The 27650-nt window shown below is 41.7% G+C and overlaps 1 protein-coding gene across 1 annotated transcript in view; it reads right to left on the reverse strand.

The window, feature by feature from the left end:
* Positions 1-27650, reverse strand: part of rab11fip4a (RAB11 family interacting protein 4 (class II) a) — a 60742-nt gene that overhangs the window by 21807 nt on the left and 11285 nt on the right. Inside the window, exons 2-3 of the mRNA XM_060901309.1 lie at positions 6578-6723; positions 6324-6491 (exon numbers count right to left, since the gene is read on the reverse strand). Coding sequence (XP_060757292.1) covers positions 6324-6491; positions 6578-6723 — 314 coding nt within the window. The remainder of the gene's footprint in view (positions 1-6323; positions 6492-6577; positions 6724-27650) is intronic.

The following is a 27650-nucleotide window of genomic DNA, read 5'->3' on the forward strand; positions in this document are numbered from 1 at the left end:
TTAATGGAAGGTGCAACAAGCTGTTCAACACAGCAATATGGCCAAACTGTCAGAATGGTATGTTAAACAGAAACAAAAAAGAGACAAGTGACTTGAGAATATATACTACGGAAGCCGAGAGAGGCCCTTCATATACGGTAATCCTTTTTTTTTTTTTATTCACCTTGTTATCCCGAGATAACGACATAATTAATTCAGGATCTCAAGAAAACAATACAACTAATTCGAGATCTCGAGAAAACAAAACCGTTATTCTGAGATCTCGAGAAAACAAAACAATTATTTCATGATCTCGAGTAAACAGCTAAGAAATGGTTCATTCAGGTGCGCCAAGAGACTTGTGATATGCTGACTTTGGGGCTATTTCTCATTCTGTATAGACGCAACTTTGGTCATTAGAATGTCTGGAACAATCGATCACCTAATAAGGCAATATTTTGATCAGGGGTTGACACAGGGAGAGATTGCATTAAGTCTTTTAAGAAGGGAAAATTTCAAAATTAGTCCGTGGCACCTCCGCAGAAGACTGGCCCGGCTTCGTCTCTACCGATGGAGATGCAGTGATCCAGCTGAGATCATGAAATAATTGTTTTGTTTTCTCGAGATCACGGAATAATTGTTTTGTTTTCTCGAGATCTCGAAATAACGGTTTTGTTTTCTCGAGATATCGAATTAGTTGTGTTGTTTTCTTGAGATCCTGAATTAATTGTCATCTCGGAATAACGGTTTTGTTTTCTCGAGATCTCGAATTAGTTGTGTTGTTTTCTCGAGATCCTGAATTAATTGTCGTTATCTCAGGATAACAAGGTGAATTAAAAAAAAAAAAAAAGATTATATGAAGGGCCTCTCGCGGCTTCCGTAAATATACACTCAAACAAAACAGCAATAAAGGAGGAGAGGGGCGACAGCCCGAGGAAAGCCCCCACAGGAGCGCACAGCATTTGCAGCATAGGAAAAGGTGCATTTTCTTTTCGGCATAATTGCTGCGGCATTACTGCTGCTAGCTGCTAGACAAAGAACATTCGCGCCAGTTAATGTTTATTTTATTGTTGCATGGCAACACGTTCTGTTGTCTGGAATAATGTGGCTAAATAAACACCCATGCCACAGGGCCAGGGGGCAGTAACCAGGAAAGTTTGTGATTCCTGTCAATTCATCAAAATAGTAAATGCAGACATTTCTCCGCTAATGATTCCCATGCTGCTCAGTCACAAACGTCGCGAGTGGCGAAAACCGGGACATATCCGTGTCCCGACAGACTTTTGTCGGGACTCGGGACACACAACCCCAAATTGGGACTGTCCTGGTAAAACCGGGACGTCTGGTCACCCTAACCTATGGTCAAGTTAGAGACACGAGTTAGCCTAACCTGCATGTCTTTGGACTGTAGGGGAAACCGGAGCACCCGGAGGAAACCCACGCAGACACGGTGAGAACATGCAAACTCCACACAGAAAGGCCCCCATCGGCCGCTGGGCTCGAACCCAGAACCTTCTTGCTGTGAGGCGACAGTGCTAACCACTACACCACCATGCCGCCCCGGATTGTCTCAGATATGGATTTACCACCGTGTGTCCTGTGCAATGAACCTGCTTGCTAACAAAAGCATGAAACCTTCAAAGTTACAGAGGCATTTAGAAACAAAACATGCCAACTACGAAGATAAGCCTCTGGACTTTTTTTTTTTTTTTTTTAAACGCAAAAGTCAAAATTTTGAGGCTTCCCAAAAGACACTTGAACATGCATGTACAGTACAGGAACAGGCACTCCGTGCTTCCTATCTGTTTTCATATCGAATTGCTAAGTGTAAAAAGGCCCATACTATTTCAGAAGAACTCATACTTTCTTGTGTGATTGACATATGTACTGAACTTTTAAGTGAATCAGAAGTGAAAAAATTAATGAAAATTCCCTTGTCAAATGGTGCACTTTATCAGAGGTTCTGTGACATGTCTGAGGACATTGAGCACCAGATAACTGAACGTCTCTCAGCTAGCGACTCTTTTGCTCGATGAATCCACCGACGTGGCTAACTGTGCAATTCTGCTGGTATTTGTGCAGCACGTGTGGAATGATGACTTTGAAGAGCACTTTTTGTTCAGTGCGAATTTGCCAAAATCCACCACAGCACCAGAGATGTCTTTCTGCAATGGATACATATTTGAATTCAGTGGGACTGAGCTGGGCAAAGTGCATTGGCATGACAATGGATGGAGCAGCCTCGATGATGGGCAAACATTCAGGAGTTGTGAAAAAAAATTCTGGATGTAGCTACACTGAATGCAATGTGGAACCCCAGTTTTTTTACCAAGAGAAGCATTAGCTGCGAAAGACATGGTGCCAGATCGTCACGAAATACTGCTAGAGGTAGCGAAAGTTGTTAATTACATCAAGCACAGCACAAAGAACGGTAGGTGTTTTCAAGCTTTTTGTCAAGAGATGGGAAGTGGGCACAAACACTTTCTCTACCATGTGGAAGTCCGCTAACTCTCCAGAAGCAAAGTGTTATCCTGTGTTTATGAGCTTTGCAGCGAGTTGGCAGCTTTTCTGGCTGAAGTCAGACCAAGCAGAATATTTCAATGATAACCTGTGGATTGTTCATCTTTCTTATCTTACAGATGTTTTTTGATCATTTGAACACACTAAACGGGTCATTACAAGGGAGGCAGCATAACCGATTTGAGCAAACGGACATAACATAATGCCTTCCAAAAAAAGTTGACTCTGTGGACCAAGCATGTAACCAACAGCAGGCTGGATATGTTACCAAATGTGTGTCATGAGGTCCATCCATCCATTATCCATAGCCGCTTATCCTGTGCAGGGCTGACACATAGAGACAAACAAGCATTCACACTCGCATCTACAGTCAATTTAGAGCCACCAATTAGCCTAACCTGCATGTCTTTGGACTGTGGGGGAAACCGGAGCAAACCCACGCAGACACGGGAAGAACATACCAACTCCACACAAAAAGGCCCCTGTCGGCCACTGGGCTCAAACCCAGAACCTTCTTGCTGTGAAGCGACCGCCTTTGTGTCATGAGGTTTTTAAAAAAAAAAAAAACAGACTCAGACAGCTCAGTGGTGAAAAGGGTGATCTGTGCCCATCTGGAGAAACTTCACACATGGTTTTGCAATTACTTTCCAGAAGAGGAGATGGTGTTGGACCATGAGTGGACAAGGGAGCCATTCGGAGTTGACGTGGAAACTAATTTTGCCATCTGAGGAAGAAACTCAACTGGTTGAGTTATCTTATGATTGTGGTCTTCAAAAGAAGTTCTCAGAATTGAGTCTCCCTCAGTTCTGGTGCAGCGTTGCACGCGAGTATCCTGCTCTTGCTAACCATGCAGTCAGAGTGCTTTTGCCATTCAGTACCATGTATTTATGTGAAGTCTGCTTTTCTGCTCTCACCCAGCTAAAGAACAAAAGTAGAAACAAACTGAATGTTGAACATGACCTCTGGATTGCTTTGTCCTCACTTACCCCAAATTTTGATGAAATTCTTAAAACAAGGCATCCCCAGGTTTCTCATTCAGAAGAAATTGATCATTCAAAAAAATGTAAATTGACAATTATATTTCATAATTAATATTAAATGATGCTACCCATTTTCTCATCTCTCATCTCATTATCTCTAGCCGCTTTATCCTGTCCTACAGGATCTCAGGCAAGCTGGAGCCTATCCCAGCTGACTATGGGCGAAAGGCGGGGTACACCCTGGACAAGTTGCCAGGTCATCACAGGGCTGACACATAGACAACCATTCACACCTACGGTCAATTTAGAGTCACCAGTTAACCTAACCTGCATGTCTTTGGACTGTGGGGGAAACCGGAGCACCCGGAGGAAACCCATGTGGACACGGGGAGAACATGCAAACTCCGCACAGAAAGGCCCTCACCGGCCACGGGGCTCGAACCCGGACCTTCTTGCTGTGAGGTGACAGCGCTAATCACTACACCACCGTGCCGCCCCCGCTACCCATTTTCTCCTTCTTAAAAATGTTAAAGTGATGTATTAAAAAACATTTTTTTTGTCAAATTGTAGTTGGCATGATGTTGAATTTGAGAAAGCTGGTGCTCGTTTTACTAATTTACTATATAGGGTCATGACCGAGCTGGCATGTTAAAACTTGGTTCACGGTGCAAAAAAGGCTGAGAACCATTGTCCTAGAGACTCTCCAGAGTGCACCATGTGTTCACTAGAACACTGTTGAATATTCAGGCACAGAAACAGACCCTAACTGGTAGCTAGTTTCTAGGAGCTGAATGCAGTCATAGTACATTTCCTAGCTGCTGCTGTGTTCAAATCCCAGTACCGCCAACCTGCCACTGCTGGGCCCTTGACCCACAACTGCTCAGTTGTATAAATGAGATCAATATTAGCACTGGATAAAAGCACCTCCCAAATACTATCATTGTGAATGGAATTGAACATGGCGGAAAAACCTCAGCGATGCTGCTGTGCATATCGCATCCTCCATCTTTCATTTAGCTATAAGGAGCGTCTGTGTTCTCAGTTTCAGAATCAGTGATGAGACAAAAATTTGTATGTCCAGTGAAAAGGTACCAGTGAAAAGTTTAGACACGCCTACTTTTTAAAAAAATTTTATTCATTAAAAGACTCATGTCTTAAAGTAATGATGGATGTCGTTTCTCTTTACTACAGTTGTGCAATAGGGCTATTTACTGTATTTGTATTATTTACTGTTTGATCTCAAATGCATTAAAGGAACAGTCCACCGTACTTCCATAATGAAATATGCTCTTATCTGAATTGAGACGAGCTGCTCCGTACCTCTCCGAGCTTTGCGCGACCTCCCAGTCAGTCAGATGCAGTCAGACGCGCTGTCACTCCTGTTAGCAATGTAGCTAGGCTCAGCATGGCCAATGGTATTTTTTGGGGCTGTAGTTAGATGCGACCAAACTCTTCCACGTTTTTCCTGTTTACACAGGTTTATATGACCAGTGACATGAAACAAAGTTCAGTTACACAAATTGAAACGTAGCGATTTTCTATGCTATGGAAAGTCCGCACTATAATGACAGGCGTACTAACACCTTCTGCGCACTTTGGCAGCGCATTGATACGGAGCTCAGATATCAATGCGCTGCCGAAGCGCGCAGAAGGTGTTAGTACGCCTGTCATTATAGTGCGGACTTTCCATAGCATAGAAAATCACCACGTTTCAATTTGTGTAACTGAACTTTGTTTCATATCACTGGTCATATAAACCTATGTAAACAAGAAAAACACGGAAGAGTTTGGTCGCATTTAACTACAGCCCCAAAAAATACCATTGGCCATGCAGAGCCTAGCTACATTGCTAACAGGAGTGACAGCGCGTCTGACTGACTGGGAGGTCGCGCAAAGCTCGGATAGGTACGGAGCAGCTCGTCTCAATTCAGATAAGAGCATATTTCATTATGGAAGTACGGTGGACTGTTCCTTTAAGAAGGCAAGAAATTGCACTATTTAACTTTTGACAAGGCGCAGTTATTAATTGAAAAGCATTCCAGGTGACTACCTCAGGAAGCTGGTTAAGATAATGCCAATAGTGTGCAAAGCGTCATCAAGGTGGCTACTTTGAAGAATCTAAAATATTAAACATATTTTGGTTGGGGCAAGAAGGTCCAGGTTCGAGCCCAGTGGCCAGCGAGGGCCTTTCTGTATGGAGTTTGCATGTTCTCCCCGTGTCTGTGTGGGTTTTCTCCGGGTGCTCCGGTTTCCCCCACAATCCAAAGACATACAGGTTAGGCTAATCGGTGGCTCTAAATTGAGCGTAGGTGTGAATGTGAGTGTGAATGGTTGTTTGTCTCTATGTGTCAGCCCTGCGATAACCTGGCAACTTGTCCAGGGTGTACCCCGCCTCTCGCCCATAGTCAGCTGGGATAGGCTCCAGCTTGCCTGCGACCCTGTAGAACAGGATAAGCGGCTACTTATAAGAGATTGATGGAATGGATATTTTGGTTGGGAGTTATTTTTGGACACTTTTGTTTACCACATTATTCCATACATGTTCCATGTGTTATTTCATAGTTCTGATGTCTTCAGTATTGTTCTACAATGTAGAAAATAGTCAAAATAAAGAAAAAACTATGAATGACTGAGTAGGTGTGTCCAAACTTTTGACTGGTACTGTCGTGTAATATGATGCACAGATTATTGCACTGATTTATTTACTTTCATCATTAACAGTGAAGCCTAAAACAGTGGAGCACTACAACTGGAAATGTAATTTGTACGTAGGCTATGTATGGCTATTAACTGAAATGTGGTTTGATAGTTTCAGGACATGCTGACTGGTTCAGACGGACTGACCTGGAAGGCAGTGAGGAGCCCAGGTCAGAAAATCCATTAGTCCGTGTGTCATCATCAGCACAGGGGCTACTAGGAATAAAATCCACATCTTCTCCTTCTCCGTAATCTTCAAACTGCTCCTCCGCTGAAATTACAGACGCTGCTGCCGACGAGACAAGCTGACTTGAACTGCAGAGAAAATGATTTATTTAACTGCAGGATTTGAATTTTTACTTAACTGCCACCATCACCATCTTTCCTCCTGATATATTCACCTGTTTCCTGGTAGAAACAGTCCACCAAGGACTTCCTCTTTGTCGTCATGGCGAACATCAGACGACTCGGACCCCGTACTGCTGTCCATTTCAGAGTCCAGAGGGTACAACAGACAGGGCTGCGTAACGACACTCTCATCACCATTCTGCATACACAGTACACACGCACAACACACTTAATACTGATTCATGCACACTCAGTGTCTGTTATCACACACTCTGTATACACTCATCCCCACTCTACACAAACACAACGTGTTCAAAACGACATACAGTACTATGCACAGTACTTATACTGAACCCCACTCACAAGCAGATGTAAACAAATCCAGTACTATGTACTACTTTTTCACAGCAAAAAAACAAGAACACATCATATAGCTGTGTCGTATTTATTTAAAGACTGTGGTTATAATGATTTAAGTTAAGTTTTCATTTAAAATTTCAAGTTAACAGAAAAAAAAAAACCCACGTATATGAACTAATTTTTATTGCATCAACAAGTTAACACCCAGAGACCTCATTCATTCTCATTATCTCTAGCCGCTTTATCCTGTTCTACAGGGTCACAGGCAAGCTGGAGCCTATCCCAGCTGACTACGGGCGAAAGGCGGGGTACACCCTGGACAAGTCGCCAGGTCATCACAGGGCTGACACATAGACACAGACTCCTAAAGAGCATAAAAAGGAACATAACTGACAAGGATGATAACAGGAACAAACGCAAGAACATTGTCATTCCCTACATTTCTGGTCTATCTGAGAAACTCAGGAGGATCTTCTACAAACACAACATTCTGGTACATTTCAGACCCAGTAACACCTTGGAGCAGAAACTGGTCCACCCTAAGGACAGAATACCCAGACACAAACAGGACAACGTAGTGTATGCAATTCAGTGCAGTGAGGATTGCACGGACTCGTATATTGGGGAAAAGAAACAACCGCTATACAGGCGCTTGGCTCAACACAGGACAGCCAGTTCCTCAGGCCAGGACTCAGCTGTCTACCTTCATCTTAACAACAAAGGACACTCATTTCAGGATTGTAACATATGCATTTTAGCCAGAGAGGATTGTTGGTATGAGCGAGGAGTTAAAGAAGCCATTTTTGTCCAGCTGGAATGGCCATCACTGAACAGAAGTGGGGGTCTAAGACATCATTTATTAACCATCTACAATGCGGTCTTGGACACACTTCCCAGATGGCTGGGTGTACGCTAGGACCCAGCTGTTTTCGGTGACTCACAGGAGGACAGAGAGAGTCAGCTTTCCATTGATCACCCTAACGGGCAATCCTTTGATCACCCTAATGACTCGCCGTTCACACCCAGCCTCCAGTGACCCACACCAACATGATGCCTCAATGACACCTTAGATGAGCTGGTCATCAGAATTCTGATTCTGATCCAGGAGAGGATAAATATCTGATACTCCCTATTAGTCAGACAGAACTGAGGAAGCCTTTCGGACGAGAGGTGAAACGTTTTCAAGAATCTTCAAGCAAGTCCAGTTGCCCTTTTCTACCACCCACAACCATTCACACTCACATTCACACCTACGCTCAATTTAGAGTCACCAGTTAACCTAACCTGCATGTCTTTGGACTGTGGGGGAAACCGGAGCACCCGGAGGAAACTCACGTGGACACGGGGAGAACATGCAAACTCCGCACAGAAAGGCCCTCGCCGGCCACGGGGCTCGAACCCGGACCTTCTTGCTGTGAGGCGACGGCACTAACCACTACACCACCGTGCCGCCCCAAACAGATTTTTGCTTTGTTCATTTTATTTTGTGAGATTTTGTGGCTGTCAGTTGCAAAGCACACCATCGTTGCCACCTGTGGAGATTTTAACTGCGTAAAAATCCATAAGTGTAACACATTGCCTCAAATAAACTGTAAGATGTTTTCCTGTAAATGTTAACCAGGTGGACAAGCTAGTGCTAACGGATAACTATTAGCAGCAACTAAAAAGCTTGTTGGCCTGCTAGTTTTTTGTTTGTTTGGTGTTTTTATTTATTTATTATAAATCTCATATGGTGGATGTCATTGATGGCAGTTAATACAGTTACTATTCATATTTCTTTTCTCAACTAGCCATGGCTTAATACAGAATGGAAAATTAGCTTTTAATTCTAGAATCATATTCTTAAGGCTAAATATTTACTTACTTGCTTGCTTATTTATTTACTTGCTTGCTTACTTATTTACCTGCTTATTTATTTACTTGCTTGCATACTTGCTGATTTATTTTTTGCTGTTTTTGACTGAAAACCACCACACATTTTGGGTCACACATTGAAATTAATTCTGAATTAATCCCAAAGTTCATCTGTGGTCACTTAATGACTTAACACCTGATATTGACTACAACCCCGATTCCAAAAAAGTTGGGACAAAGTACAAATTGTAAATAAAAACGGAATGCAATAATTTACAAATCTCAAAAACTGATATTGTATTCACAATAGAACATAGACAACATATAAAATGTTGAAAGTGAGACGTTCTGAAATTTCATGCCAAATATTGGCTCATTTGAAATTTCATGACAGCAACACATCTCAAAAAAGTTGGGACAGGGGCAATAAGAGGCTGGAAAAGTTAAAGGTACAAAAAAGGAACAGCTGGAGGACCAAATTGCAACTCATTAGGTCAATTGGCAATAGGTCATTAACATGACTAGGTATAAAAAGAGCATCTTGGAGTGGCAGCGGCTCTCAGAAGTAAAGATGGGAAGAGGATCACCAATCCCCCTAATTCTGCGCCGACAAATAGTGGAGCAATATCAGAAAGGAGTTCGACAGTGTAAAATTGCAAAGAGTTTGAACATATCATCATCTACAGTGCATAATATCATCAAAAGATTCAGAGAATCTGGAAGAATCTCTGTGCGTAAGGGTCAAGGCCGGAAAACCATACTGGGTGCCCGTGATCTTCGGGCCCTTAGACGGCACTGCATCACATACAGGCATGCTTCTGTATTGGAAATCACAAAATGGGTTCAGGAATATTTCCAGAGAACATTATCTGTGAACACAATTCACCGTGCCATCCGCCGTTGCCAGCTAAAACTCTATAGTTCAAAGAAGAAGCCGTATTTAAACATGATCCAGAAGCGCAAACGTCTTCTCTGGGCCAAGACTCACTTAAAATGGACTGTGGCAAAGTGGAAAACTGTTCTGTGGTCAGACGAATCAAAATGTGAAGTTCTTTATGGAAATCAGGGACGCCGTGTCATTCGGACTAAAGAGGAGAAGGACGACCCAAGTTATCATCAGCGCTCAGTTCAGAAGCCTGCATCTCTGATGGTATGGGGTTGCATTAGTGCATGTGGCATGGGCAGCTTACACATCTGGAAAGACACCATCAATGCTGAAAGGTATATCCAGGTTCTAGAGCAACATATGCTCCCATCCAGACGACGTCTTTTTCAGGGAAGACCTTGCATTTTCCAACATGACCATGCCAAACCACATACTGCATCAATTACAGCATCATGGCTGCGTAGAGGAAGGGTCCGGGTACTGAACTGGCCAGCCTGCAATCCAGATCTTTCACCCACAGAAAACATTTGGCGCATCATAAAACGGAAGATACGACAAAAAAGACCTAAGACAGTTGAGCAACTAAAATCCTACATTAGACAAGAATGGGTTAACATTCCTATCCCTAAACTTGAGCAACTTGTCTCCTCAGTCCCCAGACGTTTACAGACTGTTGTAAAGAGAAAAGGGGATGTCTCAGTGGTAAACATGGCCTTGTCCCAACTTTTTTGAGATATGTGTTGTCATGAAATTTAAAATCACCTAATTTTTCTCTTTAAATGATACATTTTCTCAGTTTAAACATTTGATATGTCATCTATGTTCTATTCTGAATAAAATATGGAATTTTGAAACTTCCACATCATTGCATTCCGTTTTTATTTACAATTTGTACTTTGTCCCAACTTTTTTGGAATCGGGGTTGTAAATAAATACACTCCCCAACAGCTGTTCTGACAGAATGACACAATGAAATATGATGGATTGAGATTTAGCACGGTGGTGTAGTAGTTAGCACTGTTGCCTCGCAGCAAGAAGGTCCTGGGTTCGAGCCCAGCGGCCAACAAGGGCCTTTCTGTGTGGAGTTTGCATGTTCTCCCCGTGTCCGCGTGGGTTTCCTCCGGGTGCTCCGGTTTCCCCCACAGTCCAAAGACATGCAGGTTAGGTTATCTGGTGACTCTAAATTGACCGTAGGTGTGAATGAGAGTGTGAATGGTTGTCCGTGTCTATGTGTCGGCCCTGCGATGACCTGGCGACTTGTCCAGGGTGTACCCCGCCTCTCGCCCATAGTCAGCTGGGATAGGCTCCGGCTTGCCTGCGACCCTGTACATGATAAGCGGCTACAGATAATGGATGGATTTAGATTTATGTATTTCGAGGAAGCCATGGCCTAAAGTTTAGTGAAGCAGCTTTGGGACCAAAAGATTGCTGGTTTGATTCCCTGGACCAGCAGAAATGGCTGAAGTGCCTTTGAGCAATGTACTTAACCACCAACTGCTTCCTGGGTTGCCCACTGCTGTGAATATGTCAGGTTCTTTTTGTATGTAGCTCTGGATAAGAGCGTCTACTAAATGCCTGTGAAGTAAATATAATAATGTATCAGTGTGGGATACGTGTGTGTGATTTAAACTTTTTTGGTTTTCATTCATTCAGCATTGGACATCTTGCATAACTGCTTGATCCTTCTTGTTACAAATATCTAATGTAGAGAAGCACACAGACCGGGTGCTGAAAGGAAAAAAAAAAAAGAGACATCAGGACTTGAAATTTCTGAAATCTGATTTTACTCTGATTTGAAACCACATACAAATGTGGTAGCGAGAATCTAAATGGAAAAAGGCCAGTGTTTCAGATATTGTGGGGCTTTTGCTGTGCCAATTTCATTCACCTCTCTTCTCTACGACTCTCAGCCAATCAGAACAAACTGATTAATATTAATGGAGGAGATTGATGCGCTCACTCTCACTGTAATATAATTTGGCAGACTGCATTAATGCATTAGCGCATGTATTCATAAACCTTTATACCAAACAGACGACGAATGTGAGCCAGTACATTTCTATACTCAGGACACTGCTGTGTGTTTTTTCGGGAGTACATTGTCTATGCATAGGTATTGTATTAAACAATCCCTCGCTATGTACTGTATATATTTTTTAATCTCTCTTCAATCTGCCTAGATACACCATCACATCTCTCTCTCTTTCTGTGTACTCCTCTAACTGAGATATTTATAGCAGGTTTCATTAGCTCTGTGAGTTATTGCTGGCTGTTACTGTTCACACCCAACTAGGCCACTATTACACACACACACTCCTATAAATCATGCAGACTCTCACTAGATGGAGGACAAAACCAGCACCAATTTAAAAAAAAAAAAACTTTTTGGGTCAATGTCTACCTCACCAGTGTACATTACACATGTTCAGAGGTATAATTATATACTTGAGATGATTTAGCTGTCAGAACAGCTTCTTCTGGACCCCTAACTTTAACAACCCAAAATGGCCACCCTAAAGTCTTCCATGCTAAAGTGTGGGCCAAATGCAATATACACTACTCTACTAACTATTGATTAAATAAGCTGCTGTTACACTAAGAGGCTAAACATTACCTGCAGAGCATAGATAGAGCAGGTCAGGGGTCTTCAATGAAGATGTGTAAAAGTTTAGTTACATAAACTTCCTTGCTTACGAAGGTTTGGAGCTAGTCTTGTACTGTAGCTGGCCTCTGGCCTAATGAGCTGCCTTCAGCTACAACCCCGATTCAAAAAAAGTTGGGACAAAATACAAATTGTAAATAAAAACGGAATGCAATAATTTACAAATCTCAAAAACTGATATTGTATTCACAATAGAACAGACAACATATCAAAATGTCGAAAGCGAGACATTTTGAAATTTCATGCCAAATATTGGCTCATTTGAAATTTCATGACAGCAACACATCTCAAAAAAGTTGGGACAGGGGCAATAAGAGGCTGGAAAAGTTAAAAGGTACAAAAAAGGAACAGCTGGAAGACCAAATTGCAACTCATTAGGTCAACTGGCAATAGGTCATTAACATGACCGGGTATAAAAAAAGCATCTTGGAGTGGCAGCGGCTCTCAGAAGTAAAGATGGGAAGAGGATCACCAATCCCCCTAACTCCGCGCCGACAAATAGTGGAGCAATATCAGAAAGGAGTTCGACAGTGTAAAATTGCAAAGAGTTTGAACATATCATCATCTACAGTGCATAATATCATCAAAAGATTCAGAGAATCTGGAAGAATCTCTGTGCGTAAGGGTCAAGGCCGGAAAACCATACTGGGTGCCCGTGATCTTCGGGCCCTTAGACGGCACTGCATCACATACAGGCATGCTTCTATATTGGAAATCACAAAATGGGCTCAGGAATATTTCCAGAGAACATTATCTGTGAACACAATTCACCGTGCCATCCGCCGTTGCCAGATAAAACTCTATAGTTCAAAGAAGAAGCCGTATTTAAACATGATCCAGAAGCGCAAACGTCTTCTCTGGGCCAAGACTCATTTAAAATGGACTGTGGCAAAGTGGAAAACTGTTCTGTGGTCAGACGGATCAAAATGTGAAGTTCTTTATGGAAATCAGGGACGCCGTGTCATTCGGACTAAAGAGGAGAAGGACAACCCAAGTTGTTATCAGCGCTCAGTTCAGAAGCCTGCATCTCTGATGGTATGGGGTTGCATTAGTGCGTGTGGCATGGGCAGCTTACACATCTGGAAAGACACCATCAATGCTGAAAGGTATATCCAGGTTCTAGAGCAACATATGCTCCCATCCAGACGACGTCTCTTTCAGGGAAGACCTTGCATTTTCCAACATGACAATGCCAAACCACATACTGCATCAATTACAGCATCATGGCTGCGTAGAAGAAGGGTCCGGGTACTGAACTGGCCAGCCTGCAGTCCAGATCTTTCACCCATAGAAAACATTTGGCGCATCATAAAACGGAAGATACGACAAAAAAAGACCTAAGACAGTTGAGCAACTAAAATCCTACATTAGACAAGAATGGGTTAACATTCCTATCCCTAAACTTGAGCAACTTGTCTCCTCAGTCCCCAGACGTTTACAGACTGTTGTAAAGAGAAAAGGGGATGTCTCACAGTGGTAAACATGGCCTTGTCCCAACTTTTTTGAGATGTGTTGTTGTCATGAAATTTAAAATCACCTAATTTTTCTTTTTAAATGATACATTTTCTCAGTTTAAACATTTGATATGTCATCTATGTTCTATTCTGAATAAAATATGGAATTTTGAAACTTCCACATCATTGCATTCCGTTTTTATTTACAATTTGTACTTTGTCCCAACTTTTTTGGAATCGGGGTTGTAAGTAACTTATAGAAATGCATGTGAGCGGATAAGCTGTAATGCCAAATCTGCTACAGAAGCCAAGCTGGTACGTGTTTAGAAAACCGACCAGTGTCTTCATAAGTGTATGTGCTCTGCTACAATAGACCATGGTCTGCAAGTTGAGAACCTGGCTATAGAAGTGATATTAGCCAACTACAACGCTAACTAGCTGTTTAGCAATTTATATTTAGCTCCATCTCAAATTGCACAGTGTACTAAACCCTGTATGGAAGAAGACACAATAAGAGCTAACTGTCATTTCATTATACACATAAATAGCAACACAAATAACGGTATTAGGTATGAAATAAATTTTGCAATGGTTATATCGTTATACTGAGAATTTGTCCTGACAATTTGAGTTGCTCAACAGTTCGGGGTCTCCTCTGTTGTATTTTCTGCTTAATAATGCGCCAAATGTTTTAAATAGGAGACAGGTCTAGACTGCAGGCAGGCCAGTTTAGCACCCGGACTCTTTTACTTCAGAGCCATGCAGTTTTAATACAACCCTAATTCCAAAAAAGTTGGGATGCTGTGTAAACTGTAAATAAAAACAGAATGGGATAATTTGCAAATCGTGGAAACCCTATATTTCATTGAAAATAGTACAAAGACAACATATCAAATGTTGAAACAGAAATTTTATTGATTTTAAAAAATATATCTATACTCATTTTGAATTTGATGTCAGCAACATGTTTCAGAAAAGTTGGGACAGGGCAACAAAAGACTGAAAAAGTTGTGTAAATGCTAAAAAAAAATTTGGTTAATTTGCAACAGGTCAGTAACTTGACTGGATTAAAAAAAAAAAAAGAGCATTGCCGAGAGGTTGAGTCTCTCAGAAGTAAAGATGGGGAGGGGTTCACTGCTCTGTGAAAGACTGCATGGGCAAACAGTGCAACAATTTAAGAATAACGTTCCTCAATGTAAAATTGCAAAGAATTTAGGGATCACATCATCTATAGTGGGCGGCACGGTGGTGTAGTGGTTAGCGCTGTCGCCTCACAGCAAGAAGGTCCGGGTTCGAGCCCCGTGGCCAGCGAGGGCCTTTCTGTGCGGAGTTTGCATGTTCTCCCCGTGTCCGCGTGGGTTTCCTCCGGGTGCTCCGGTTTCCCCCACAGTCCAAAGACATGCAGGTTAGGTTAACTGGTGACTCTAAATTGACCGTAGGTGTGAATGTGAGTGTGAATGGTTGTCTGTGTCTATGTGTCAGCCCTGTGATGACCTGGTGACTTGTCCAGGGTGTACCCCGCCTTTCGCCTGTAGTCAGCTGGGATAGGCTCCAGCTTGCCTGCGACCCTGTAGAAGGATAAAGCGGCTAGAGATAATGAGATGAGATCATCTATAGTATATGACATCATTAAAAGATTCAGAGAATCTGAGGAAATCTCTGTATGCAAGAGACAAGGCTGAAAACTGACATTGGATGCTTGTGATCTTCAGGCCCTCAGGTGACACTGCATTAAAAGCAGACACGTGTCTGGAGTGGAAATCACTGTATGGGCTCAGGAACACTTCAGAAAACCATCGTCTGTGAAAACAGTTCATTACTGCATCCACAAATTCAAGTTAAAACCAGATATAAACAATATCCAGAAACACTGCCACCTTCTCTGGGCCCCAGCTCTTTTACGATGGACTGAGGCGAAGTGAAAAATTGTCCTGAGGCCTGACGAATCAAAAGTAGAAATTCTTTTTAGAAATAATGGACACCACGTCCTCCAGGCTAAAGAGGAGAGGGACCATCCGGCTTGTTATCAGTGCACAGTTCCAAAGCCAGCATCTGTGATGGTATGAGGGTGCATTATTGCACATGACATGGGTAGCTTGTACATCTGGAAAGGCATCATTAATGCTGAATGATATATACACATTTCAGAGCAATATGCTGCCATCCAGACAAAATCTTTTTCAGGGAAGGTCTTCCTTCTTTCAGCAAGACAACGCCAAACTGCTTTCTGCACATATTAACACTGCATGGCTCCACAGTAAGAGTCTCGGTGCTAAACTGGCCTGCCTGCAGTCCAGACCTGTCTGCTATTGAAAACATTTATCGCATTATGAAGCACAAAATATGACAAAGGAGACCCTGAACTGTTGAGCAACTGAAATTGTATATCAGGCAATAATGGGATGACATTTCTCTTTCAAAACTACAGCAATTGGTCTCCTCAGTTCCCAAGCGTTTACAGAGTGTTGTGAAAAGTAGAGGTGATGCAACACAGTGGTCAACACGCCCCGTCCCAATTTTTTTGAAACGTGTTGCGAACATCAAATTCAAAATGAGCGTATATTTTTCGTAAAACAATAACATCTCAGTTTCAACATCTGACATGCTGTCTTCATACTATTTTCAATGAAATATAGGGTTTCCATGAATTGCAAATCATCGCATTCTCTTTTTATTTATGTTTTATACAGTGTCCCAACTTTTCTGGAACTGGGGTTTTATGTGCAGAAAGCAGTTTGGCATCGTTTTGCTGAAAGAAGGAAGGCCTTCCCTGAAAAAGATTTTGTCTGGATGGCAGCATATTGCTCTGAAACGTGTATATATCATTGCTAAGGACAACTTCTCATTATAACAATATAACCATTGCAAAATTTAATTCATACCTAATACCATTATTTGTGTAGCTATTTGTGTGTATAATCAAATGATAGTTAGCTCTTACTGTGTCTTCTTCCATACAGGGTTTAGTGCACTGTGCAATTTGAGATGGAGCAGGACAGAAACATCTGAATGCATTTAGGAGTTTAATAATTCAGACAAAAATTTTCAACTCTTGCACTCATTCTTCTATATGCCATTTTCCCCATACCACTGAATGTTTACTATATGTATTAAAGCGAGGCAGTGTTTCATATCATCCATTTTGGGAGGAAAAGTGAAAACACAAAATTCCATCAAGAATTCTTGATAATGGCTGGAGATGTTCTCAGAGTAATACAACTGATAGTGGTTATTTTATTTCCTAATGTGCTCATAGTTTATTATTCATTGTGTGTGAAGGACCATGCACTCAATATCTATCTATAGCCTCAATTCCAAAAAAGTTGAGATGCTATGTAAACTGTAAATAAAAACAGAATGTGATAATTTTGCAAATCATGGAAACCCTATATTTCACTGAAAATAGTACAAAGACAACATATCAAATGCTGATTCTGAGAAATGTTATTGCTTTTTTGAAAAATATATGCTCATTTTGAATTTGATGTCAGAAACGTTTCAAAAAAGTTGGGACAGGGGCATGTTTACCACTGTGTTGCATCACCTCTACTTTTCACAACACTCTGTAAATGTTTGGGAACTGAGGAGACCAATTGCTGTAGTTTTGAAAAGAGAAATGTCCCATTCTCGCCTGATATACAATTTCAGTTGCTCAACAGTTTGGGGTCTCCTTTGTTGTATTTTCTACTTAATAATGCGCCAAATGTTTTAAATGGGAGACAGGTCTAGACTGCAGGCAGGCCAGTTTAGCACCTGGGCTCTTTTACTTCAGAGCCATGCAGTTTTAATATGTGCAGAAAGCGGTTTGGCATTGTCTTGCTGAAAGAAAGAAGGCCTTCCCTGAAAAAGATTTTGTCTGGATGGCAGCATGTTGCTCTGAAACGTGTATAAATCATTCAGCATTAATGATGCCTTTCCAGATGTACAAGCTACCCATGTCATGTGCACTAATGCACCCTCATACCATCACAGATGCTGGCTTTTGAACTGTGCACTGATAACAAGCCGGATGGTCCCTCTCCTCTTTAGCCTGGAGGACGTGGTGTCCATTATTTCTAAAAAGAGTTTCTACTTGTGATTTGTCAGACCTTGGGACAATTTTCCACTTCGCCTCAGTCCATCGTAAAAGAGCTGGGGCCCAGAGAAGGCGGTAGTGTTTCTGGATGTTTATATCTGGTTTTAACTTGCATTTGTGGATGCAATAATGAACTGTTTTCACAGACAATGGTTTTCTGAAGTGTTCCTGAGCCCATACAGTGATTTCCACTCCAGACACGTGTCTGCTTTTAATGTAGTGTCTCCTGAGGGCCTGAAGATCACAAGCATCCAATGTCAGTTTTCAGCCTTGTCTCTTGCATACAGAGATTTCTCCAGATTCTCTGCATCTTTTAATGATATTCTGTTCCATAGACGACGTGATCCCCAAATTCTTTGCAATTTTAAATTGAGGAACGTTATTCTTAAATTGTTGCACTGTTTGCCCATGCAGTCTGTCACAGAGCGGTGAACCCCGCCCCATCTTTACTTCTGAGAGACTCCGCCTCTCTGGAATTCTCTTTTTATTCCCAATCATGTTATTGACCTGTTGCCAATTAACCAAATTAGGGTTTGTTTGTTTTTTTTTTTGCATTACACAACTTTTTCAGTCTTTTGTTGCCCCGTCCCAACTTTTCTGAAACACGTTGCTTACATCAAATTCAAAATGAGCATATATTTTTCAAAAAACAATAACATCGCAGTTTCAACATTTGATATGTTGCCTTTGTTCTATTTTCAATGAAATATAGGGTTTCCACGATTTGCAAATCTTCACATTCTGTTTTTAATTTATGTTTTACAAAGTGTCATTTTTTTTTTGAATTAGGGTTCTATCTATTGGCTCCATGATTATTGGCACCCCTTGTAACAATTGGTAAAAAGATTTAGAAAAAAAATCCACCTTTTGTTGAAGTAGCTTCATCTCACCACTGAACAAAAGAGAAAAATCAAACTTTTAATTGAAATAAATTTATTCAAGGAAAAAAATTCATCAAGAAATTATTTTTAGCAAAAACATGTGTCACTATTATTGGCACCCCTGGAAATTAACTGGATACAAATATGAGGTGACACAGAGGCCAGTTTGCCTTAGTCATCCATCAACATGGGAAAGATAAGAGAGAACACAAACCAAATGAGGGAGAAATGTGTTGACCTTCATAAGTCAGGGAATGATTATAAAAATAATAATTAAAAAAAAAAGCTACTCGCCTGAAAATGCCCACTTCTACTGTTAGAGCAATAATTAAAAAAAAAAGTAGACGCCAACTGGAACTGTTACAAACTTGCCTGTAAGAAGACCCAAGTTTGTTTTGCCCTCACATACAGAGAGGAGGATGGTAAGAGAGGCAAAAAAACACACAAAAAAAATCCCAAGGGTCACTGTTGGTGAATTACAAGAAAAAGGTAAAATCTTGGTGTTTCCAAGTCTCCAAAACCATCCTCAGACTCCACCTCCATGCCAACAGGTTATTTGGAAGGTTTGCCAGAAAAACAAAGCTTTTTCTGTCAGTTAACCACAAATGTAAGCACCTGAAGTTTGCGAAATGCTCCTTCAACTTTGATTGGTTCTATGGTCTGTGTTCTTTGGTCTGATTTAATAAAAATGGAGCTTTTTGGCAATAAACACTCAAGGTGGGTTTGGCGTGAAAAGAAGGATGGCTAAAATGAAACAAACCCGATCCCAACTGTAAAATACGGTGGAGGTTCTGTGATGTTTTAGGGCTTGTTTCCCCCCAAAGGCCCTGGAAGCCTTGTTGGGGTACATGGTATCATGGACTCCATGAAATACCAGGACATTTTAAATCAAAATCTGGCTCCTCTGCCAGGAAACTAAAACTGGGTCGTCATTGGATCTTCCAGCAGGACAATGATCCAAAGCAAATGTCCAAATCCACACAAAAATGGTTCGCTGACCATAGAATCCAGCTTCTGCCATGGCCAGCTCAGTCCCCTGACCTGAACCCCATTGACGACCTGTGGGGTGAGCTGAAGAGGAGAGAGCACAAGAGAGGGACGAGGACCCTGGATGATCTGGAGAGATTGTGTAAAGAGGAATGGTCTTGGATGCCCTGTTCTGTATCTCCAACCTTATAAAATGTTATTGGAGACTCAGTGCTGTTTTACTGGCAAAGGGAGGTTGTACGAAGTATTAAATGCAGGGGTGTCAATAATAGTGGCACATGCGTTTTTGTTGAAAATAATTATTTTTCGATGAGGGATTTGTTTTTCCTCTGAATAGGTTTGAGTTTTCTCATTTTTTGAGAGCGAGATGAAGCAACTTCACCAAAAGGTGGATTTTTTTCTAACCCTTTTTACTAATATTTACAATGGGTGCCAATAATCATGGAGGGCATAGTATCTATCCATCAAACTAAATTGTAAACTAAATAACTTATTAACTAAAGAAGAATCCAAGGACTAACTTAAATGACATTCATTCCATTGGGTTCTAGAGTTGCTAGAGTACATACAGGGCCCTCCACAATTATTGGCACCCCTGGTTAAGATGTGTTAAAAGCTTGAAAATAAATTAAAATTTTTTATTGCAGAAGCATAATCTCAAACTGAAAATTGTAGAAAAATGTAACCCTTAACTCAAGTGAATTTAAAAAAAAATCCCTGACTAAGAAAGAGTTATTTTTCATAAAAATCACCTGTTCCACAATTATTGGCACCCATAATTCCTAGAAAATAAATGTAATTGAAGCATTTCTGTAATTTCTACTGTAGTTTATTCAGTTGATCAGAGTATCTAGGAACCTTTAATTAGTAATTCATCACATCCTGTTTCCCTGGGGTATAAATATGATGTGACACAGAGACCTATTTCTCTTATCCACTCTTCAACATGGGAAAGACAAGAGAACACACCATTCAAGTAAGACAGATGTGTGTCGACTTTCATAAGTCAGGCAACAGCTCCATGAAAATAGCCACTCGCCTACACCGGCCCATATCTACAGTCAGAGGAATCATCAAGAAGTTTAAAACAACTGGAACAGTGGCAAACAAGCCTGGACGAGGATGCAAGTTTATCTTGCTGCCACGCACAGTGAGGAGGATGGTAAGAGAAGTAAAAAGTTCTCCAAAGCTCACGGTTAGAGAATTGCATCAGAGAGTAGCATCTTGGGGTCACAAAGTCTCCATAACAACCATCAGGCGCTATCTACATGCCAACAAGCTGTTTGGGAGGCATGCACGGAAAAAGCCTTTTCGCACTTACAAGCATAAACGTAAACGTCTGGAGTTCACTAAGTGGTACTGGGACTTCAACTGGGACCGTGTGCTTTGGTCAGATGAGACCAAGATAGAGCTTTTTGGCAACAATCACAGGAAGAGTATGCGGAAAAGCACCTCATGCCCACTGTGAAGTATGGGGGAGGATCGGTGATGCTGTGGGCCTGTTTCTCTTCCAAAGGCCCCAGGAACCTTGTTAGGGTGCATGGCGTCATGAACTCTTTGAAATACCAGGACATTTTAAATCAAAACCTGGTAGCCTCTGCCCGAAAGCTGAAGATGGGTCGTCACTGGGTCTTTCAGCAAGATAATGACCCTAAACATGTGGCCAAATCTACACAAAAATGGTTCACCAGACACAAAATCAGGCTCCTCCCATGGCCATCTCAGTCCCCAGACCTCAACCTAATTGAAAACCTGTGGGGTGAGCTGAAGAGGAGAGTGCACAGGAGACGACCCAGGACTCTGGACGATTTAGAGAGATTGTGCAAAGAGGAATGGTCGAATATCCCTCTCTCTGTATTCTCCCATCTTGTGAAATGTTATAGGAGAATATTAAGTGCTGTCTTGTTGGCAAAAGGGAGTTGTACAAAGTATTAACATCAGGGGTGCCAATAATTGTGGCACACATGATTTCATGTAAAAGAATTATTTCTTAATGTGGAATTTTTTTCCCACTGAATAAATGCACTTGAATTAAAGGTTGGATTTCTCTCTCTCTTTGCACTGTTGTCCTATATTATTTTAAAAAATTAAGTTATTAGAAGCCTAAGAGCATATCTTAATGAGGGGTGCCAAAAATTGTGGAGGGCGCTGTATCATATATGCTCTTCGTCTTTAAGTTTCTATACTTAATTTTATCTAAAGCAACAACCAGCAATGCAAATTGAGATGCCATTAATGCTGTGTCCAATGCTGCTGTGGTGTCTTGCCAATGGAAAGGAGAAATCCTTCCAATTCTGATGAGAAAGTCAAAGAGGTTTGACAAACTGATCAGACTCTTGGTTTCTCTGAAGATCTTTTTATCTATGGGTGATAAATTTGAGTTAAAACCTGCATAAAGTATCTTAGTAAGGTGCAGGGACGGACAGTACTTTCGAAGTTGTACTTTGTTACAAAAGTACTAATTTGGTATATTCATCATTTACTTGAGGAATATTGAAATTGAATACTTGTACTCTTAATTACATTTCCAAAAAAAAAAAACCTTTTTACTCCTTGAATCCAATTAAGTTCATCAGTGTAGAAAGAAACTATCACAAAACATGCCAATTCGTCACCAGCTAGGACCTTTTCATGTTGCACCATGTCGTTAAAGAGACTGAATGATCTCTTCATACAAAACAGCATAGATGTGATCGAACTAAAATAATCTCACAATTTTAAATAAGTAATATAAGTTACATTTTAGGGGCGGCACGGTGGTGTAGTGGTTAGCGCTGTCGCCTCACAGCAAGAAGGTCCGGGTTCGAGCCCCGTGGCCGGCGAGGGCCTTTCTGTGTGGAGTTTGCATGTTCTCCCCGTGTCCGCGTGGGTTTCCTCCAGGTGCTCCGGTTTCCCCCACAGTCCAAAGACATGCAGTTAGGTTAACTGGTGACTCTAAATTGAGCGTAGGTGTGAATGTGAGTGTGAATGGTTGTCTGTGTCTATGTGTCAGCCCTGCGATGACCTGGTGACTTGTCTAGGGTGTACCCCGCCTTTCGCCCGTAGTCAGCTGGGATAGGCTCCGGCTTGCCTGCGACCCTGTAGAACAGGATAAAGCGGCTAGAGATAATGAGATGAGAACATGACAACTGCATCAGTTAAAAACATTTACCTTTTTAATATTTGATGTCTTTGCCTGAACACTTCCATTTTTAATGAAGTAAGAGTTTGACACAGTATCTATACTTTCACCCGAGTACAAAGTTCTTTGGCCGCTACATCCTGAGCCACTAAAACAGCTTCACTGTGCATTGGCATTGATTCTGCAAGTCTCTGGAACCGTACTGGAGCATTGAACATTGTTCTTTCAAAAGATATTCCCTCAACTGTTGTTTTTGATGATTATGGTGCAGAATGCTATTAAATACGGCACTCCAGAATCTTCGACAGAAGTTCCAATAGATTGAGATCCAGTGACTGCGGACACATCAATGTTTCTCTGAAGCGTTTATAGAATACTGACACCCAGCCACCTACTCAAACACACACACACTTAGATAAAGGCAATCTGAAATCTAATAAAAGGATCTGAGTACACAATAATAAATCATCGCAATCTGAACACAAACACAGCTAATTGAAGGCTTTACCACTGAGCAGACAGAAATAGAAAGAGAGATAGAAGGAGATGTATACAGTAGGCATAGTACAAAAGAGAAAAAGAGGAAAGAGAGGATATTGTGTGTGTGTGTGTGTATATGTATATATATATATATATATATATATATATATATGAAGAGTGAAGAATGAGCTGTAATTAATTTTTTAATTGCTCATCTCCTCAATAAAATTTGAGGTGACAGAGCAGAGAAAATTACTCCGTTCCCAAAAGTTCATGACTACTTCATGTTCTTCCCCAAATTAAAAAAAAAAAAAAAAACACTTAAAAACACACCTATCCACTTCTCATGGGGCTTTTCTCATGGAGGTTATTTTAATGTTGTGTTGATCTGGTGCTAATGTAACTCAAAGTACTGGAAAGACACATTTGTCAGATTTAGCACTAAGAAATAACTGTAAGCCACCAGACAATTTACAAATGTAAACTTTAGATGAGCATGTAATAAAACTATAGCTATGTTATCTTTAAAGTGCAGATCACAGATAAATTCAGGAGCAAGATCAATGTAATTCTCCTATTTTATATTAAACTTTGGTCAAAAATCTGTCACATTTTGCATTTTCTGCAATTTTTTTTTACCTTGCGCAATACCAGAAAAATTCAGTTGAAATCAAGCCATTTGAGGCGAATTCGTCCACCTCTGAAAAAACTCGGCATTTGGATTTCCCGGCAAACAATTGATTTTCGTGACGTCGCGTGCGGGACGCCTCCCTCTGAATCCTACATCAGCGCTGGTTTGTTTATGAGAAAACGACCATATTATTTACATCCCCGGTGTTGTCTCCGTCGTCTTCAGTACTTGAATCATCCTCAAATCCAAACAGATGAAGCCCCAATTCTGACATCTCATTATATTCTTCATCCAAAGGTGAAGCAACATTGCGCTCAGGTGACAATTCCATATTTCAATGGAAAATCACTAGCTGCTAAACTTGGTCTATGGAGCACTTGCATGTGATGTCACAGCCGATCCAGATTGTGACAGACGCCATCTTGTCGGTCAAACGCCATATTTCCACCTTCTACTTCTACTTCTGCTTCTACCTTTTCTTCTGGAAAAACCTACTATATACAATTCTACTACAACGGCTGCGGCTACAAGCTCTCCCTACCTGTGCACGTTTATGTTTTTTGTGTGTATTTTTGTGTGTTGTTCGTCTGTACCGGACTTCAATATCCACTACAACCGTATGGACTTACTGGACATTGGTTTCCAGCAGAAAATGACGGTTTGTAGCGATTTCCATCGCATGCACAACATTCCGGACGAGAAAAAAAAAAAAGCATTCCGGACGAGATAGCGAGACCAGCGGGGTCTCCATGGATTGTTATTGGAAGCAAAGCTAAGGAGGCGGCGCCGGGAGAGGAAGCAAAAGCGAGGCTGCAGAGCCAGCCTGTTGACTAAGCTCAGAAAACAGCCACTCAACTCTCCACTGCAAAGCCTCTACCCTCTCCAACGCCAGGTAAACAAGACGGACGATTTGGAATTACAGCTGGAATTACCTTATTCTATTCTATAATCGGCTGGTCAGTGCTATACTCAATACTTAAGTGACTTACCCATCCAGTGAGGATCATTTTCTTGTTTACAAGATGCCACATCTGAGTCGCTGACAAATCCTGAATTTCTGTAAAGATAACTGTGCAGAGATTTATAAGCACGCAGTGCTTCACCACTGAACAGCGAGGGAAAGTTGATGAGGTAATTATACACGTCCGGGTATTCCACCTCTGGCAGTTCCATATCCACTGACACGGTCGTGAAAACTACGTCCGGTAAGCCATAAGGGTCACTAATCTGTAGATCGTTTATTTTAGACATATATCTAGTTATCTGTTCATTAGAAAAATGAGCCGTGTAGTCCGTCGGTTGAAATTGATCCATTCTGTACACGAGTGCAGCAGTATTCAGCTGTGCTGTTGACCGACAAGATGGCGGCTGTGTACTTTCCGGTCACGTGACTGCAAGATCTCTATACAGGCTGTGCACTGAAACCGTGTAAGCTCTTGCAGCCTGCTGGCGCTTCCGCAGCTGACGTCACGAATCTGGCTCCAGACTCCCTTGGGATTTTTCCAGACGCGTTTTGTTATTTTATTTTTTTCTGCTGGAGACATATGGCCTTGTGCAAAATTACCCTTCTGGATGAGTGTGTAGAGGGACATACTTTCATATAAAAAAAAAACCCTGAATTGGTCCAGGATCTCATTATCTCTAGCCACTTTATCCTGTTCTACAGGGTCGCAGGCAAGCTGGAGCCTATCCCAACTGACTACGGACAAGAGGCGGGGTACACCCTGGACAAGTCACCAGGTCATCACAGGGCTGACACATAGACACAGACACCCATTCACACTCACATTCACACCTACGGTCAATTTAGAGTCACCAGTTAGCCTAACCTGCATGTCTTTGGACTGTGGGGGAAACCGGAGCACCAGGAGGAAACCCACGCGGAAACAGGGAGAACATGCAAACTCCGCACAGAAAGGCCCTCGCCGGCCACGGGGCTCGAACCCAGACCTTCTTGCTGTGAGGCGACAGCGCTAACCACTACACCACCGTGCCGCCCTTGGTCCAGGATATGCACTTTAAAGTATGTTACCTGGTCAAATATGTTAAAGCGTCAAAGTACTTCAAATTCTTCAGGTGCCTTTAAATTGAAAACTGTAGAAAACTCAGTAAATATAAAAAGTATGAAAATAAAAAAGGGATGATAAATTAGTGCCCCTTTCACCAGGGAACCATAACAAGCACTTCATTCCTAATCATCCTGATTTTAGCTAACACTTGCTAATTCTGATGATAAAAACTAGCTCTATGCTAATAGCTAGCTGTCACAAATCAAACTACCTTGATAAAGTTATCATCTGTTTAAAGTTTAATCCATCCATTATCTGTAGCCACTTATCCTGTTCTACAGGGTCGCAGGCAAGCTGGAGCCTATCCCAGCTGACTATGGGCAAAAGGCAGGGTACACCCTGGACAAGTCGCCAGGTCATCACAGGCCTGACACAGAAATGAACAACCATTCACACCTACGGTCAATTTAGAGCCACCAATTAGCCTAACCCGCATGTCTTTGGACTGTGGGGGAAACCGGAGCACCTGGAGGAAACCCACACAGACACAGGGAGAACATGCAAACTCCACACAGAAAGGCCCCCGTCGGCCGCTGGGCTCGAACCCAGAACCTTCTTGCTGTGAGGCAACAGTGCTAACCACTACACCACCGTGCCGCCTCGCTGTTAAAGTTTAAAATTGGTTCAAAATGTAAATGTCCTGATGCTAAAAACGCCTGATGACTTTACAAATATAAAAGTATGATTATAGAGAAATGTAGTGTTTGAAATTAAGGTTGGAGAAAGTAGAGCTATTTCTTTTGAAATGTAGTATGTAAAAGTAAAAAAAAAAGATTAAATGAAAGGAAAACTAAAGTAAAATACAGATACTTAAAAAGTCATTGTTCTTTGTTACTTCACCCTTGTTCCTCTTGCGGTTGGGCTAATTTGCGTAAAGCATTAACTTATATGCTAGCTGCTAATTAGCCTACTAACTAGCTACTTATCATGCGATGCAAGCACAAGTCTCATGTGGAAAGTCTCTTTTTACGTGTTCATCTCATCTCATCTCTTTATCTGTAGCCGCTTTATCCTGTTCTACAGGGTCGCAGGCAAGCTGGAGCCTATCCCAGCTGACTACGGGCAAAAGGCGGGGTACACCCTGGACAAGTCGCCAGGTCATCACAGGGCTGACACATAGACACAGACAACCATTCACACCTACGGTCAATTTAGAGTCACCAGTTAACCTAACCTGCACGTCTTTGGACTGTGGGGGAAACCGGAGCACCCGGAGGAAACCCACGCGGACACGGGGAGAACATGCAAACTCCGCACAGAAAGGCCCTCGCCGGCCACGGGGCTCGAACCCGGACCTTCTTGCTGTGAGACAACAGCGCTAACCACTACACCACCGTGCCGCCCTTACGTGTTCATAGATTGAATAAATTCAAACTAGAGAATAAAAGTTAGATTCATGCTTGCCAGGTGTTGCAAAGATGTGCATTTTTATGAATATTAAATAAAATTATTGCTATGAACAAAAATATATGCTGAGCATTGTCGCATCCTTTTGGTAACAAGCCAATAAGCACACTAACACACACACACACACACACACACACACACACACTTCCTATTTCTTGCTTGAATTTCCCTTCGTTTATGTGATGTGTTCTGCTCCAGATAGGCAGGTTTTGATAGTGTTTTATTTTTACAGCTAGCATGTTTGCTAACATGAGGTAAA

The sequence above is a fragment of the Neoarius graeffei genome, chromosome 20, assembly GCF_027579695.1.
Source record: "Neoarius graeffei isolate fNeoGra1 chromosome 20, fNeoGra1.pri, whole genome shotgun sequence".
Lineage (NCBI taxonomy): Eukaryota > Metazoa > Chordata > Actinopteri > Siluriformes > Ariidae > Neoarius > Neoarius graeffei.